The sequence below is a fragment of the Sceloporus occidentalis genome, unplaced genomic scaffold, assembly GCF_023333645.1.
Source record: "Sceloporus occidentalis isolate IW3139 unplaced genomic scaffold, rSceOcc1.0.p SCAF_26, whole genome shotgun sequence".
Lineage (NCBI taxonomy): Eukaryota > Metazoa > Chordata > Lepidosauria > Squamata > Phrynosomatidae > Sceloporus > Sceloporus occidentalis.
Window position 1 is genome coordinate 11,004,590 of NW_028317006.1, and position 17,911 is coordinate 11,022,500.

Sequence of the window (17,911 nt, forward strand, 5' to 3'; positions counted from 1 at the left end):
AATACTTCAACTCTGCTCCTTATAATGCATTGTAAGGTCAGTGAGCAGAAAGAGCAACATTCCTGCAAACTCTGGATTTAGTGAATAAACCCTGACTTCTCAGAGTGGGCCCTAATCCATAATACATAATACATAATGTTGGCTGTCTCCACTGAAGCCTAATACCTGCTCCATTGCAGAAGATACAGGGACAGTAATTCAGTGTAATAGCAAAACAGTATCGCATAAAAATTAATTTTGAGTCGTGTGAAAATTCGTACCTAATACTTGATCTGGATGTCAAAGTGAATACCTCTTGGGTCATTTTCTTATAACAACACAACCATTTCATACAGAAGCTAGCAATGCTTCACTCAAAAGAAGCAAGGGCGGTCCAATCATGACATTACTTGGGAACTACGCCATGGTGTCTGAACGATAGGCAAGGAGCCAGGGCTATGTAGGCCAACTGGGAGGTTGCCTAGTGGACTGCGACAAAGTGCAAGATGGCGCACTAGAGACATCATTTGCAAGGTGCCAGAAAGGCTATGGCTGACCCTGTAGAAGCCTACATATAATACTGCTTATTTATCATTACAAATGCCACAGCCATTAATGATAATCCAGATGTTTCCTGCCATTTTAAGAAGTGAATGCAGTTCTTGGGGGACAGACATACGGTAATATTCCATAACTGATTTAATGGTTTAGAACAAACACAGATCTTCCAGACAGATGTGCTTTTAATCTATTAGATGGAGCCAGTTTCTAAACAGTTCCTCTCAATTACTGCGCTCTGCATGTCCCCATGGGAAGGCTGAAACTGGCTCCAGCGCACAGGAATCAATTGAAATTAGATCAATAAAGATAAAAAAGCAGCCCTAGAATGTGGAACATTTATGAGCATCTGTATCCATAATAAGCCAGTAATGTGTATACAGTATATACAGTATGTTTTCCTGCAATATGAAAGCTAGAAAGGTTTCTTTTATTTTAGGCTCTGTTTGATCCCTATATTGTTTTCTTGGTAATGAAAGACGGAAATCACACTTCTATCAACTGCATGAATCTACTATGGAATCTAAACTTGTTATCCTAACTTAACTTGGTATTTGTATCTCCTCTTACTTAAATCTGCATCGACTAGTTCTTTGAAACCCACTTGGCCTGAGGAAGGAGATATTCTCATGTCTACATAAAAGCCCTTACAGTAGACTAGGATGCACCGATTTATCCTTTATTCAACCATAATTATTTCTAGTTTAATATACAATATCATCTAAAACAATATTTTTTTTGGTTAGATTTAATAGGTGTAAGTTTTGGTCTTCCGGAGCATGCATCATCTACTTATAGTAGGAGAACATTGCAAAGTGTTCTTTCAGTCAAACCATGAGGGATATTGAAACTCCGTGAAGTCCTTCACCCCTGGCTTATCCATTTCATTGGAAAAAGATCAGTGCAGGCTTGGGCTGTATGTGGCAACAATCAAGGGTAAAGCCAAAGCTATCTGGTAGGCTTTGTGGGGTCTGTGAAATCAAAACGAAAGACTGCCGAGAAAAGGGGAGAAATTGTCTACCTGGCCTTTTGTAAGTCAGAAGAATCACATTAGGTCCAAATAAATATGGTGAAGCTCACAGATTTTGTAGTTAATTCTACTGGTAGCGGCTGATAAAAGCTACACATTTCAGCAAATTGCCATCAGCCAGAACTTCATATCATAATGCTGCCAGCAAAATATGCTTTAACACAATATCTATGTGATTTCAAATTATCAATAAATCAGTCTAATCAGGTAAACGGAGTCTTTACCAGACAAAAGCAGAACTTAATAAAGGAATATTTATTATGAACAAAAAAATAGTCACAGTGCATACAAAAAAAACAGATGATAAACAAGAAATTAACCGAAAACATAACTACTCACTTGGAGGGTAAAGTAATAGTTTTTCTGTCTGTAGGGCTCCGGCAAGGAAAGATGGCGACTTACTCGACTTAGATCTTGGCCCCTAGACAAGACATTTTCCCATCATTAGATTTATACCTTCTCAGTTTGTCTTGTTCCCAAGCTGATCCACAGGTGGTATATGCGGAGGGAAGGCGTATCTCTAGGAACCATAAGTGACCTCCTCCTTGTGTTGAGGAACAACACCAGTCCAAATATATAACTGTGAAATGTTTATTTTCTCTCCTGTGCTGATCACAGAGATAATTCTTGCATCTATTCATTTTCTGCAATTCATGAAGTCTATAGATAGGTCACACTCGTACTTATGACTCAATACCTCTTCACAATTCCTTCCAAACGGCTTAGGTTGCGCCAGCCATATTTGTATTCTTTTTGTAGGGTGCGCTTTCCCCGTTCTAAATATGCAAAGAATGAGGCATGATTATTAATCTGTGGGTTTTTATTAACGTATGTTTTGGATATGACTCTGGAAGAAATGGTCTCTATGAGGGGATCCAGATATAAGGTGGATTACACAGCCAGTTGTTGCTAGACTTAGAGGCACTTTATTTGTAACATTTCACACCGGAGGGCCCTAGTTGGAGTCCCAGTTTCCAAAGAGGAATTCATGTTGTACAACCTTCTGACATCACATTTGAATACATTTAAATTAACCCCTCTCACGCTGAATTAACCCATACTATCTCTACCAGGCAGCAAATCCATGTATGCAATACACAACATGGCACTGACATAAATTATCCCAATCCTGTTAATTCTCCTGCTGCCTTTCCTTCTGTTTTTTCTTCCTCCAAAAATAAAACTTAGTAACTCACTAGAAATACATAGGTACACAAGGGCCACCTCACATCAGCAAACTATACAAATAAAAACCGAGGTAAGTGCAAGACAAGCGATTGTGAGATGTTTCGCGGCACCTCACAGCGGCGTCTGAATTTTCTTCTTCTCTTGAAACATTTTGAATAAAAATTATATTTTAAAATGTATTTCTAATAAGTTATTATGTTTTTTGACCTATTAGGGTCAAGGGTTCCTTACACAATATCTATTACGGTATCTAGGCGTTCAGCCGGTGTTAGCCTGTACATATTAATAATTAGTAAGCTCTTGGTTTCTCCAAGGTTCCTCTAGGCAATTTTAGTTTGCTATCTAGCTGTGTATGGTCTCATGGTAAATAACGAGCCGATTTTATCTCACTTGAGATCTGGTACTTTTCAGCTATACCCAATGTTCATTCATACTCCATAGTGCCATCATAATGTAATCATAGGTTATGATATTCTACCACCACCCTAGTTTCATCCAGTTACCAAGCCCTGTAAATAGTATCTGTGAAGATAAAACTTAGATTTAAAATAAATCCATGGATGTCACAATTATCACAATCCTTGTTTTTCTTTCCTTCCACATCTCATCATCATTATTGTATTTATATAGCACCAACAATTTACACAACGTTTCTTATAAGGGTCCTACTCGTAAGCTTACAATCTAGAGGTTTCTATCTGAAAAGATTTTATGCTTCTCAGAAGAAGTAGGTTTTGAAGTTTTTGTTGGGAAGGAGGATGAAAGCTGGAGGTTCGGTGGACGTGAGCTCCAGAGGTAGGGGGGCAACAAGAGTGAAGTCTTGTAGACAGGAAAACGAAGAGGTTATGAGGGAGGAGGAAAGTCTTAGCCCATGGGAAGAGTGTAGAGATCCAACAGGGGAGTATTTTGTTATGAGAAGAGAAATGTGTTGGGGAGCAATATTATGGAGGGCTTTGCATGTCAGTAGGACATTTTAAATTACATTTTTTATGTCAGCGGAGAGCTTTAGTGAAAGCAGAAAGGCATGTAAAGAAGATAAGCATTTTGCATGTATTGCAGAGTCGACGCAGATGAATACCAACTGGAAGGGTGTTGCAATAGTCGATGCAGGAGATAATAAGGGAACACATAATACATGAAAGATCAGGGGAAGACCATTACATTTGGGTATCATCTGCATAGCGGTGATACTGGAAGAGAAATGAGTTGATTAGTTTTCCAAAAGGTAAAGTGTAAAGAGAGAACAGAGGGCCAAGGACTAATCTTTGAGACAAGCCGACAGAAAGTAGAAGACGTAAAGATGTCTTACTTTAGATTAGACTAGAAAGATATGATGAGATCCAGGAGAGAGATCTGTGTCTCATATAACTATAGAAGAAAGCGAGTCAATAAGACGGTGGTGATCAACGGTATCAAAAGCAGCAGAGAGATCCAACAGTACTAGCAGGGAGAAGGGACCTTTGGCTCTGGCAGAGAGCAAGCCATCGGATTCTTTTGAGTCATGAAGGGGTCTGAAATCAGATTGTTGGAAGGACAAGGAGAGAATTAGAGGAGAGGAAGTTAGTTCACGATCCGCTCCAGCAGCTTGGAGGCAAAAGTGAGGAGAGCGATAGGAGGTAGTCAGTTAGAGAAATGTAATCTAAGGAAGGTTTTATGACTAAGGAAGTCATTTTATGTGACGGAAATGTTAACCTATGTAGTAAGTAAGGACCATTTTACACTTTCTGCAATATCCATGGGTTTGCAGTAATTTGTGTTTTTTTCATTACAGAATCTGTGAAACAGTCCACTGTTATGGCATTATGCTAGTGGGCATCTTTTAGTACTTTGTGCTATGCGAAATCTTAATTTAAAAAAGTGGGAGTATCAGAAAGATGTAGAAAATGACAAATCCATACCTTTTTTTCTATCCATTAGTGCTCTGCTTCAAAGAGAATACATTTTTTAGCCCAAGGGTGACACACTCAACCAACAAACGAAATAAAAAAATGCAAAAAACTAGAACAAAACATTTTCTCAAATAGTGAACCGTCCTTTAAAACAACTCCTTGCACAGAAGAAAAAATAAAAACAATGCCCACACAAAGGGATAGCTTTACAACTCATATTCCCTTTGGAATAAATAAACATTCTGTTCTACATCACACTGAAATGTACAATGACCATAGCAGGAGGTCTAACGAATTTCAGCCGTGGTCCATATAGTCTCTCTGCACCTCTGGATCTCTTGATTTTGTAAGAGACCTCAAATGGTTGCTATAATACAGTAAAGAAAATGCATCTGGTTGTCTGAAGACAATCCTCATTCAAAAACATATAAAATGATGAGAAAAAAGTCTGTAACTGTCACTATTTAGTTAATCATATCGGGGTTTTCAAAGTTAAATCTAGGTGCTTTGTTTTCTTTTTAATTACTGGAGATAGACACAGCAGCATTACAATAAACAAGGCATATTAGAAATATTACAGATATGTCCAGATGTATGATGTTCCTTCCCAAGTGACGTTTCATTTTGTTTTGTTTTGGGTTTTTTTGGAAAAAAAAAACCAAAAAAAAAACCCATCCAAATGCATCCCATTTAATTTCAGCTTGTCAGACCATAATGGCTATCATATAAGATCCCAATGAACCTTAAATTCACTTTCAGTCAAATGTGATGGTAGTAAGAGGTGTAATCTCTAGCGTGGGCTCAAGGTTGGGTGATGGCTCCTGGAACTCATTCATGGGCCCATTGCGATAGTGTCCATATTCAAATTTGATCCTTAGCTCTCCAATTTTGGACATGGGGAGGATGTCTGGAATCCACTCAATGGTGAATGGGGTAGGATCCTCTTCTGGGGATGTGTTGCCTTCAAAGAATCAGAGGTTACAGTCACTAAGAAGGTTTCATAAAACCATTTAAAACCCATATTAATCAATGGCCACAAATACATAAAGAGGAAGAACATAAAAACAAAAGCCTCCAAAATACTTAATTACCCAAAGAAATCTATTTATGCTTAATGCAGGATACATTCCTGTCTTTCTTCGCCAGCAGTGTATGCACAATGGGGGTTCCAGTGTAAAAACATTTTGTGCTATTGGAGACAACCCTTGATTTATACATCTATATATTTCTTTTATCCGTGCGATTAACACTATGTACGACTGTAGTTATGATTTAAGTTTTAGGTATCATAAAACAAACCCTGTTACTACTCTTTCAGATACAATAAATATTTTTCTAAACATACCAACTTTCAGAAATGTTTTCAGTTCTAAGGGCCGTATAGGCTGCTTCTCCATTCGACCATAGGTTTCAGCGATGCTTTCAACCTCGACCTTGGGAGATTTGAAAAGCTCATATGTTCCATCTCTGTTCTGGACAAAAGTGCGCACAATTTCTAGGGGCATCTGGAATTGCAAAAATAAATAATGTGTTATTAATTAGCATTTTTTCAAAAAGGCCAAAAAGTACTGATTAACCAATTATTTTGTAAGCATCAGGAGTAAATGCATACAATATTAACATATTTCTTTTTTTCATAACAATAAAACACTTGAAAACAGAAATTACAGAATTTTTTTACAGGATATGTTCCATTATCTTGTTACTTACCCCTGTTTATTTGATTTTTTGTTAAAGAATATTAACTTACAAACATTGTGCCCTTTGTCATGTTTACAGAAAAAATTTAATAAACATATTATTATCCTTATTAGTAGGATATGGTTTGATAATTCACCATTCAGGCTCTTACCTCTGGCGTGTCAAATATCTGTTTAACGTGTACCATGCTAGTTATGAACCATGTGTACTTTGTGAAGGTTCCCAGGGGAAGAGCATCTTTCCGGACAAAAGCTGAAATACAGAATACATTATATATATATATATATATATATATATATATATATATATATATATATATATAGTTTTCTGTCATTTGATTTGCAATTATCAAACTCTATGGTTAAATGAGTGGGCTGCACATAGTGAATGGAAACAAGAAAACTTCTTTAACAATAGGAAGTAGGAGAAAGTTGGCTACTGTGTTTCTTTTTTGTGTCACCTACATATCTCATAGATTTGTATTGCACCTCTGCTATACTTCTCTCCCTGTATAAAAATGTATTAGATCAGGCATTCTACAACTTCAGATAAACACATGACATATTACACAGTGGTTTATTCAACAAAAATAAAGCCAAAATGGAAAAGCCATGAGTGAACAACTAAGTACACCTTATGATTCAATAGCGTCTAGAACGACTTTTAGCAGCATTAGCTTGAAGTAATTGTTTTCTGTATGACTTTATAAGTCTGTCACATTGTTGTGGAGACATTTTGGCCCACTTTACGACGTTGGTTCAGTTCATTGAGGTTTGCAGCCATTTGTTTATGCACAGCTCTCTTAAGGTCCTGCCGCAGCATTTTAAACTGGGCCAAGCTTTAGCTGTCAGACAGATGGCATTTGGTATACAGAGGAGTTCATGGTCGACTCAATGAATGAGGTGTTTGTGCCGATGTGCTGTATTTGGTTTTTGGTTTTTTTAAGTGGTGCTGTGCATTCTAGCCAAACATTTTTTCTTGTCTGTCCACAGGACATTGTTCCAGCAGTCTTGTGGTTTGTTCATATGCAACTTTGCCTTCTGCCATGTTATTTTTGGAGAACCCTGGCAACCCTTCCAAACAAACCATACTTGCTCAGTCTTTTTTTAATTGTACTGTCATGAACTTTAACATTTAACATGCTGAGGCATGTAACGTCTGAGATGTAACTCTTGGGAGTTTCTTGCCATCTGACCATGGGGTGAATTTGCTGGGACGTTCACTACTGGGAAGATTGGCAGCGGTCTTGAATGTTTTCCACTTATGAATAATACTTCTTATTGTGGAATGATGTACTTTAAATTGTTTGGAAATGGTCTTACAACCCAGATTGATTGGCAGCAACAATTGCTTCTCTAAGATCATTGTTTATATCTTTCCTCATTGGCCTTGTGTTAACACACACCTGAATGCACTTCGTTTTTTAACACATGGTTTCTCCATTTTGGCTTTATTTTTGTTGAATAAATAGGTTGTATTTACCTAATTTTTTAGACCTGCTAGACAGATGATTGTTATTATATACTGATATATACTGATATGTAAACCCAAAGAGGGTATATTAGCTCAAGAAGATGTATTTAATAATAAAAACATATATTGATATATTCCTATGTGAGAACAGAAGAATGCTGAATACATTATTGCGGTCAGGATACAGTAACAAGGAGTGTACCGGTTGTATGGTTGGGAAGTCTCTTCCGTGTGCTCCCCATTGAAATCCTCTGCTGAAGAGCATCGAAGAAAGTCTGGGGAATGTGGAATACCAGAGGCTCTGGTTTACCTGGGATCAAGAACAGGATGATTTAAATTAATCACCGTGTAGTTAATGTGTATACAAAACGGAATCATGCAATATTCTTAATTTTCACGCCACTGGGGTCCACTGCTCCTTGCCATACATCACAGTGTTTGATACTGTGCCAGATAAATCGCATTACTCATCTTTTATGGCTGTGATTCTTTATAGGCTCCGGACATGTTATATATTAAGTTGAAGTCAGTCTTATGTCTCTCTTTTCTTTTGTATGTGTGGTTAATCAAAGATCTATACAGCAGCATAACTAAATTGTTCTGCTACCAATGTCTCTTCCTATGCAATGTAGCATTACTCTTGAACTTCCAAATGCTTTGCTACAAAGCAATAATCATTCTATGGTGGTTGTTGTTATGTAAAATAATATGATTTTTTTAGCATTGATCTGCATTTAAGAGCAGCTACCTCTTACTTGGCTATTCTTCTACTGCCAATACATCACTGGCACTAATATCATCCAAGGTAATAGTTGTATCTATTAGAAATACCCATCCCTCACCATCAAACTGGTAATGCATGGTCTGGTGAATTCGCTCTGTCACACTGGCCAGCCAGTCCTGGAAAGACAAAGACACCTGAGCCTCATCCATCGGTTGAGTAGACCCTAAGGAAAAAAGAAGGTAAAAAGTATAAAACACCATTGGCAGTTTCAAACCAACCACGAGACAAATATCCAAATTAATCAATGTCCTGTGCTTTTTATTTCTGAATAATAGAGAACTTGAGGTGTGTCTGTCACTTGCGTGAAGAATTAACTCCCATCAGAAGCACCATGGAGAAGCACTGTCTATGTCTACTTCAGTAAAACAAAACAATACTTCAGGGTCTGGCTCTGTTCACGATTGGCTCTGTTTGGAGAAAACATAAACCCTTTCTAATGATAGTAGTCTCTCAGAAGTGTGTATTATATATTACAGGGGCTTTGGTCAAATTAAATGAAGCCTTTTCTTTCCCACTGGATTGCAAACATTTGCTTACATGTCTGTCTATACGGGGGCTATGGAAATGCAACCATATGTTCCCACCTTGCCTCTTTGTTGAGTTGTTTGCAGGCTTTTTGGAAGCACCTTTTCTCAGGCTGTTGAGTGCAGGTTCCTGACCAGTTGTATTTGTACCTTAAATATAAGGTTAAACCATTAAATATAAACCAAAGTTTCCTTCTTAGTTGAATGAGTGAATACATGATATTCTACAGGTTGAAAGAAATTCATTCCTCAAAGAGAGACATAACTGTTTGTAAATGGGACTTTAAAGAAAGAGTAGATGATCCCAGGGTTCTGGCATGTGCATAAACCTATCCTAATAAATAAAATACTTGAAAGGGACAGACTAGATGGGCCAGCTGGCTGTTTTTCTGCCATCACTATGTATGTATAATGACCAAAACTGATGTGCGTAACAGGAGGCTAAATATTTTATTAAATTATATCATTATAAAACGTAAAAGTTACAACACCCTTCTTTTCCCAGCTAAGCTTCAGAATGATTTGGGGCACTGAACGTTACAAAAAATGCATCACACCGCTAGGCTTAATAAAAGTAAATAAAATGCTAAAAGTTACCGGGGCCATCATCCTTCTTGCGTTTCTTAGGTTTTAACGCTGCAGGCGCCTGTTCCTGAACACGCACTTCTGTTTCCACCTTGCACTCTGTTGCCAAAATAGTCACTTCCTTTAGACCTGGACACACAAGCACAATGAATAAACATATGGCTCCAAATGGGTTTATTCACTAAAGTTTGAGAGTTGTGGATGCTCCTGGATGGCACAAGGAAAGGACAAATACAAGGATGAAAATGTAAAATGATATTCAGATTTAAACTCTTATGAGTAACACTGAATTTATGCATTAAGGTAATCCAGAGTGAATTTACATATTCTTTTTCTGTTAACAGAATCCTGTCCTCCATGTGGCTCAACATGCTACTGTATCAATGACATGGTCCTTGCTCTGTTGGGTTCATTGCTAAACCCAACTGGTTTGCAGGAAAGACTTAGTGATTTCAATATGGATATCTTGGAGGAGACATGATAGAAACATTTAAATACTTAATGGCATTTAACAAAATACAGGAGAGAAGTTTATTTCAAAGGAGGATAAATATTAGAGGGTGACTCCAACAGAGGTGGTAGAGGCTGATAGAGTGTGGGCATTTAAACATGAAAACATGGAATATCGCTATATTGGACAAAGATCGAGTAAGGTTTGTGTCTTTAGACAAGATGGGCCGAATGATTCTTATCTGCTGTCAGTCTCTATGTTGCTATGTTGTTCGCTGAGTTGGACAGTCGGGATTTATGCCGTCTTTCAGTGATCCACCTCCCTCAAAATATAAAGAGATCCAAATTTGACAATTGAAGAATTATTTATGGCCAGAATGTTGGCATGCGGAAGTATAGGGTATGATTTCCGGAAGGTTACATTTAGGTTGGGGGGAAAAACTTTATATTTGGTAGAAGGTAGGGAATTACATTTTTAAGAAATCCATAATATAGTTTCCAAAGTCTCACCTACCTCCAGATAAGTAGCAGAAATACTCTGTGAATTCTTCGGCGAGGGCATCATCGCTTGCAAAGGCCCCCAGGCAGGCGTAATAGTGGATGCACTTCTCCTGGGAATCAGATTTTGGTTGTACTCCTTTGGAGGCTTTTGGAGACTGGCAGGAGCACGTAAATACATGGCCTGTCTCCCTTGGTGAATTAGTCTTTTGTGTAAAGGTCACATGGACATACCCCAAACTGTGTTGCTGGTTAGGTTTGCACCGAACCACTAGAATCGACTTGGTTACCCTCTGGACCAGCGGCCCTGCTGGCTCATTAGCCAGTTGCCAGATACTTTGCTTAGTCTCAGCTGGAATCTGCATGGAATTCAGTACAGTGCTTTTAAGGGGCAAAGGCTCAGCTTCGTTTTGGCAGTTCATAGTCAACTTAACATGCTGGCATTCGGTCACCACAACCCCACGAGCTGCCACTTTCAGACAAGAAGGGGCAAAGCAGCGGCCTGAACTTATATGGGTGAATATGGCCCCTTCTGCTGTTTGGATAGTAGTCTCTGACATCCCCATCACCACTAGGCACCTGTGGTCACTTCCCCTATCTCTTTGTCTTACAGAGAAGATCTGCATGTCAGACCCCGTAACCAGCTTCACAGCGTCTTTGGTTGGCTGTTTCCCAAAGCGAAAAACCGTCCCACAGCTCTTGTTCTTGCAACTCAGGCCTCGAGTGCCGTTATAGGTCCCACAGTGTGGGCATTTTCTGATCCCCCTCAGAGTGGCCTTCCCCAGGTTCGAGAGGAACGCAGGAACTTTAGGTTTAGATGAATTAGGCTCCATTCTTCACTCTGCAGAAGATGTACAAGTGTCAAAATCACAAAAGGGATTTGAAGTAGCTATAAGGTATAGGTATGATATATGGCAAAATATGTAGTAACACAGATAGTCTTAGGGGAAAAACATGAAATTGTATTAATTTATATTATTATTGGTATTTAGAGATATAAGACCAATAATATGTTTTGTTGCTTGACATAGGTTTTTCTTTTTGAGGTTTTCAGTGACTTTTTTATCCTAATAGATTTTGAGGAAATATATAGGACTGATACACAATCTAACCATAAGCATATGGACACCTGACCATCACACCATTCCAAAACCATTAATAGTTGGCCTCCCCCTGTGTGGCTTTAACAGCCTCCACTCTTCCAGGAAAGCTTAACACAAGATTCTGGAGTGTGCTGGGGCTCTAAGCAGCCGATTGGGTTCCTCCACACCAAACTCATCAAGCCATGTCTTTATGGACCTTGTTTTGTGCACTGGGGCACAGTCATGCTGGGACAAGAAAGAGTCTTCCCCACCCAGTAGAAAGCATGCAAAGTATCTTTATATGCTGTAATACAAACTTCCTTCACTGGAACTAAGGGGCCTACAACAAAGTGTGGGGAAAAAACAGTCCCAAAGCATTCTCCCACCTCCAACAAACTTTAAATTAGGTACTATGCATTCTGGTAGGTAATGCTCTCCTGTTATCCAAATTGGTCCATCTGACTTCCAGATGAAGCATAGTTCATCACTCCGGAGAACACATTTCCACTACTACCGTCCTGTGGCGGTGTAATGTTTGCTTTATGTGCGGCTGCTTGGCCAAGGAGACCCATTTTACGAAGCTCCTGATGAACAACGTTTGTGCTGATGTTGCTTCCAGAGGCAGTTTGGAACTCTCTAGCGAGCAATGCTACAGAGGAAGGTGATTTTTACACGACACAACGGCAGCTCATTCGGCGGTCTGCCACTTTTTCAATACGACCCATTCTATTCCCAATGTTTGTCTATGGAGGTGGCGCCTTTGTGCTTGATTTTATGCAGCTGTTAGCAATGATTGCGGCTGAAGCACCTAAATTCAACAGTCAGGAGGATTGTTAGCATATTTTTGGTCATTTAGTGTGGGATAGCTAATACTATGATATACTATAATATTTGGAAGGGGCTTTTATTCATACTGGTCCTTGCACAGATAAAAGATCCAGTCTTGCGTGGTTTCAGAATGTTCTATTTAGATTATATCAACTGATCTTTCATACTCCATGGAGTTCAGGGCTTATTTTAAAGATAAGAAGCCATGAGAGATGAGGTTGTGCCACAGAGAACTTGTTTAAACAACATGCTAAGCAACATACTAAAAGCAAAACATTTTTCAACTGAATAACATGTAAACTGTGATAAATAATACAGACTTGTTGAAAAAGTTAACATTTTGAGGTGTATGTGTGCACGTACATCTTTATTTATTTGGTAATAAAGGATGGATCTGGTGCGTCACCGTTTAATAAAGGGAAGGTACAATAAGTACAGTAGTCACAGGATACTATGATAGTTGGTGGTAATTGCTCTGAGATTACAGTCTAGAAATAAGACTATAACAGGCAAAAGAATAAATAAGAGCGAACCCGTTTGAGCTTTCATTTATTTGAAATTATTGCCAAAAATGACAGAAGTGAGTGCTCCTATTTTCTCCATGGATATATACACACACTGGCCACTTTATAAGGTAAATCTGTTCAATTGCGCGTTAACACAAATAGCTAATCAGCCAATCACACGGCAGCAACTCAATGCATTTACGCATGTAGATGAGGTCAAGACAACTTGCTGAAGGTCAAACCGAGCATCAGAATTGGGAAGAAAGGGGATTTAAGTGACTTTGAACTTGGCATGGTTGCTGTGCCAGACGGGCTCGTCTGAGTATTTCAGAAACTGCTGATCTACTGGGATTTTCACGCACAACCATCTCTAGGGTTTACAGAGACATCTCTAGGGTTTACAGAGAATGGTCCGAAAAAGGGAAGATATCCAGTGAGGGGCAGCTGTATGGACGAAAATGCCTTGTAGATGTCAGAGGTCAGAAGGAAATGGGCAGACTGATTCGAGATGACAATTCGCACAGGCTCACCAAAATGGAAGACCGGAAGAACGTCGCCTGGTCTGACGAGTCTCAATTCTAGCTGCGACATTCAGATGGCAGGGTCAGAGATTGGCGTAAACAACATGAAAGAATGGATCCATCCTGCCTTTTATCGATGGTTCAGGCTGGTGGTGTAATGGCGTGGGAGATATTTTCTTGGCGCACGTTGGGCCCCTTAGTACCAATTGAGCATTGTTTAAACGTGACAGCCTACCTGAGTATTGTTGCTGACCATGTCCAACCCTTTATGACAACAGTGTCCCCCATCTTCTGATGGCTACTTCCAGCAAGATAATGCACCATGTCATAAAGCTTGCATCATTTCAAACTGGTTTCTTGAACATGACAATGAGTTCACTGAACTCCAACGGCCTCCACAGTCACCAGATCTCAATACAATACAGAACATTTGGGATGTGGTGGAGCCGGAGATTTGCATCATGGATGTGCAGCCGACATGCATGCCTGAGGAATGTTTCCAGCACCTTGTAGAGAGTACGCCACGAAGAATGAAGGCAAAACGGGATCCAACCCGGTATTAGCAAAGTGTATAAAATAAAGCGGCCAGTGAGTACGTTGTAACCGTTTCCTTGCTGCTTTTGCAGCCTCAAGCTTTTTCAGTCTACCACATTTCAATATAATTAGACAAGCTCCTGAGAACTGATACTTTGTAACTAAATTGTTACTTTTGGGGAAATATTGTTTTAGAGTGCTTAGTGTCTCCTACATAGGGAAATCCTTAATTACTATATGACCCTTTTCTTTTCACCCTCTAGAACTGTGCTTCTCAACCTTTTTTCACCAGTGTAAATACAGTATATGTTTTTTTATTTATAATAATCTTAATAACGCGGTTTACAATAACATACAAACTGTTACTTTTAACGTAATGTATTTGTGGATTAATGTCAGCCTCGGGCTTGGTGATGCACGTTTTTTTTTGCAGTAAGTGATTCAGTAGATCATCCACATGATCCGCATAAACAGGGACGTCATCACCTTCTAACTACAGCCTATGAAGGAAATTGGCCTAATTCCCGACTCCAATAAATATTGCTTGCATACAGCTTTTGTTTACCAAGGGATGCCTTAATAATCTCTTTGCTTGATGAAAGGTTGCTGTTCTTTCTCTTTGCTTCCCGGTTGCTTGTTTAACAAAGCTTTTCGCCAGGTGGCCCCTTTGAAATATCGTAGGGCCTCTGACTGGGAAACACTGTTCAAGAACATGAAAAACCACGTGGGGTATTATGCAGCCCATGCGCATGCTGGAATAGCTTTTTTTTTTTTTTCTCTCAAAACTGACACCTAAAGTGTGAAGGAACTCCTATGCAAAAAGTTATTAAAAGAAAGGGTTAATGAGTTTTACACTTTCATTAACCCCTCAGTCCACATACAAAAAACAGGACGTTATTGAGGTTTGGCCCATACAAAGCGACCGCAACATTCTATTTATTTCTTCAACCAGTAACTAATTACTTCTTCAACCTAAATAATCTTTTAATCATCACGTTACACTGATGCTTAATTGGTGTAAAATAGGGAGAACATCACTGATCAGTAATTGACAAATGACGTCACTGTGCAAAGTGGTTTAGTTCATCAAGATATTAAATTTAGCCTGAACGAATCCGTCAGCATATCGGCTGCAGACCCGGGCCGGTGCACCGCCTGCAAGAAGAACGCTGTCCGCAAACACCACAACACATTCATTCTGCCACTGCCGACCATAAACTAAACATCCTATGCCGCAGCTCATTGCCAGGCGCCGTGTGACGTCACTTCCTGGGCCAGGGAACGGCCGTCGGTCTACAGGGAGGATGCGAATTTGCATTTATAGCTCACTGATGCCAATATAACTAATGCTTCCGTTTTGGCCTTGGGCTACTTCCCTATTACCCTTACCTGTGGTGGGTATCTTGCCTTGGGGGCCCTATAACGGCATCAAAGCTCCCGCCTCAGAGCCGTCGCCGGAGCGCCTTACAAAAGGAGTGTGCTCTGTAACGGGCAGAATGATTGAGCGGCTTGGGTCACGTGCCCACCTACGCTTCCTAGGCATGACGGGAATTGTAGTTCGGGATCGTACGGTTTGGGTCGGTATGTGTGCGTGTTGGTGGATGTATGCTTTCGGTGAACACATAAAGTATATACTGCATGCTGACGCACATGTCCATGAAGTATGTGTTGCAGGTAATATGGCGCATGACATATATGACATAATACGGGGGTGTCTCGGTAATGTACAGAGTAAAGGCCTTATTTGGTGGTTTTAGGGCTTCCCTAGTTATTTATAGATATTAATGCAATTAAGCAAATAAGGCTCTGACATTTTTTGGGACACACTAAAACGAATGACAAAATGGAATGCCCATAGACTTTAATGGGGAGGAATGCCCATAGACTATAATGGGAAGGAATGCCATAGACTTTAATGGGGAGGAATGCCCATAGACTTTAATGGGGAGGAATGCCCATAGACTATAATGGGGAAGAATGCCCATAGACTATAATAGAGGGGAAAAGAATAATTGATTTTGAAATAAAAGTTTAAGACATATCGTTTAGATCTTTGGCACACATTCTCCCCTAGCACAGACACAGGATCTAAAACTCATATTATGTGGGATTATAGCTGTGTTCTATGGAATGACAGGTGAATGACAGTTTTGAGTGAATGCCCATAGGATATAATGGGAGAAAAATTAAACTTGTTTTTTAGAGAAAACCCTCTGACATATCATATAGATCTTTGTCATGTATACTCCCCTAGTACAGTTATAGGTTCTAAAACTCAGGTTATGTGAGATTATAGCGGTTTTCTAGGGAATGGCAGGTGAATGACAGAATTGAGTGAATGCCCATAGGATATAATGGGAGACAAATCAAACAGTTTTTTCTGCAATAAAACCATCTGACATATCATATAGATCTTTGTCATTTTGAACACTGGTGACACTTGTAATATGTTGGCAGTTTTAAGGTACTTTGTAAAAGGCATGCTGCATGATACCATTGGCAACAGAGGCAGCATAAAACCATGCAATCAGAGGGAGAAAATGTTCTGCACATGTGGACCATCTGCTACTCTCGTTTTGGAGAAGAGATGACAGATATGTAACCAATGGTCTTTCAAAGACAGCGACATTCATGTTCATTTTCAGAAGTGCTTTGTGCTTCTTACTATATGAACCACTGCTCCATTTTTTCCTGTTCTGCGTTTTCCATTTGCACTCTTTGTGTTGTGCTGGGGGAGGCAGAGTGGTGAATCAGGCAGTATAATGAATTTCAGGGTGGTGCAGGACATTTATGGGGTGCACAGTGGCATATAGGGAGGTATAAGGCATAAATGGGGGCGAGTGGCATATTGGAAGTTATAAGGCATATATATATTAGGCATATCAGGGGGGCATAAGACATATCTGGGGGTAAAAGGTATATCAGGGGGCTCAGTTGCATATCACTGGCATATAAGGCATATCGGGGGCACAGTGGAATCTCTGGCATATAAGAGGTATAAGGCATATATGGGGCAGAGTGGCAAGCTGGGGGTCAGATGTGCATAACCGGGGGCAGTTTGGTAAATAAAAGAAAATATAAACAAGGCTTTTTTCTCAGTTTTTATTAAGTATGAAAAATAGTTAACATATGAATTAATATTTACTAATAACTTTGTATTAAAACCTAGTTTGAGAAACACTGTGGTTGGGTTCTTGTAGCTTTTATTATTATGTCAGTAAAATAAGAAGGTGAATAGAGAGAGGCCATTGCAATAAAGAGATGAAAGTGTAAATTGTACGTTTTTTATTTATATTATTTTAAATTCAAAAAAATTGCATTTTTTATCCGATCAATCGAAAAAATAATCGACCAACTAATCGATTATTAAAATAATCGTTAGTGGCAGCCCTAGTTAACAGCAATCCATTTCCGGACATGGTGACTCACAAAGTCATGGTATAGCTTCCCAAAAATAATACAGTGAGCATTCAGAATAGTATAGACGCCACAGTCAAAACTGTTATTTTGTTGAATTGAGTCCTCGCACAAGTATCCGTATTGAATGCGAGTTGCCGCAGCTCTGACCATTTTTCCAGTTTACCTAAATCATTTGCCATTTGGCTTCTTCCTCCAGGAACATCAACCCTGTTGCAAATTTTTGTGTCGTCAGCAAATAAACATACCTTTCCATCAAGACCATCTGCAATATCACTAATAAAGATATTAAGAGATTCAAGTGTCACTATAGGAATATAATTATATTATAACTTATAATAACCCAAAACCCAAACAAATCAGA

General features: G+C 39.2%; 1 protein-coding gene across 1 annotated transcript; it reads right to left on the bottom strand.

Annotated features, from left to right (window-relative positions):
* Positions 1–5,399: 5,399 nt before the first annotated feature.
* On the bottom strand, positions 5,400–11,492 carry LOC149300153 (uncharacterized protein C2orf42 homolog). The gene is made up of 8 exons (XM_089485576.1): positions 10,676–11,492; positions 9,724–9,840; positions 9,187–9,276; positions 8,661–8,765; positions 8,021–8,128; positions 6,497–6,597; positions 5,990–6,149; positions 5,400–5,605 (listed from the first exon to the last, which is right to left on the bottom strand). Exons 1-8 carry the CDS (start codon positions 11,490–11,492, stop codon positions 5,400–5,402), a joined length of 1,704 nt encoding a protein of 567 aa, XP_089341702.1.
* Between the last annotated feature and the right edge of the window lie 6,419 nt (positions 11,493–17,911).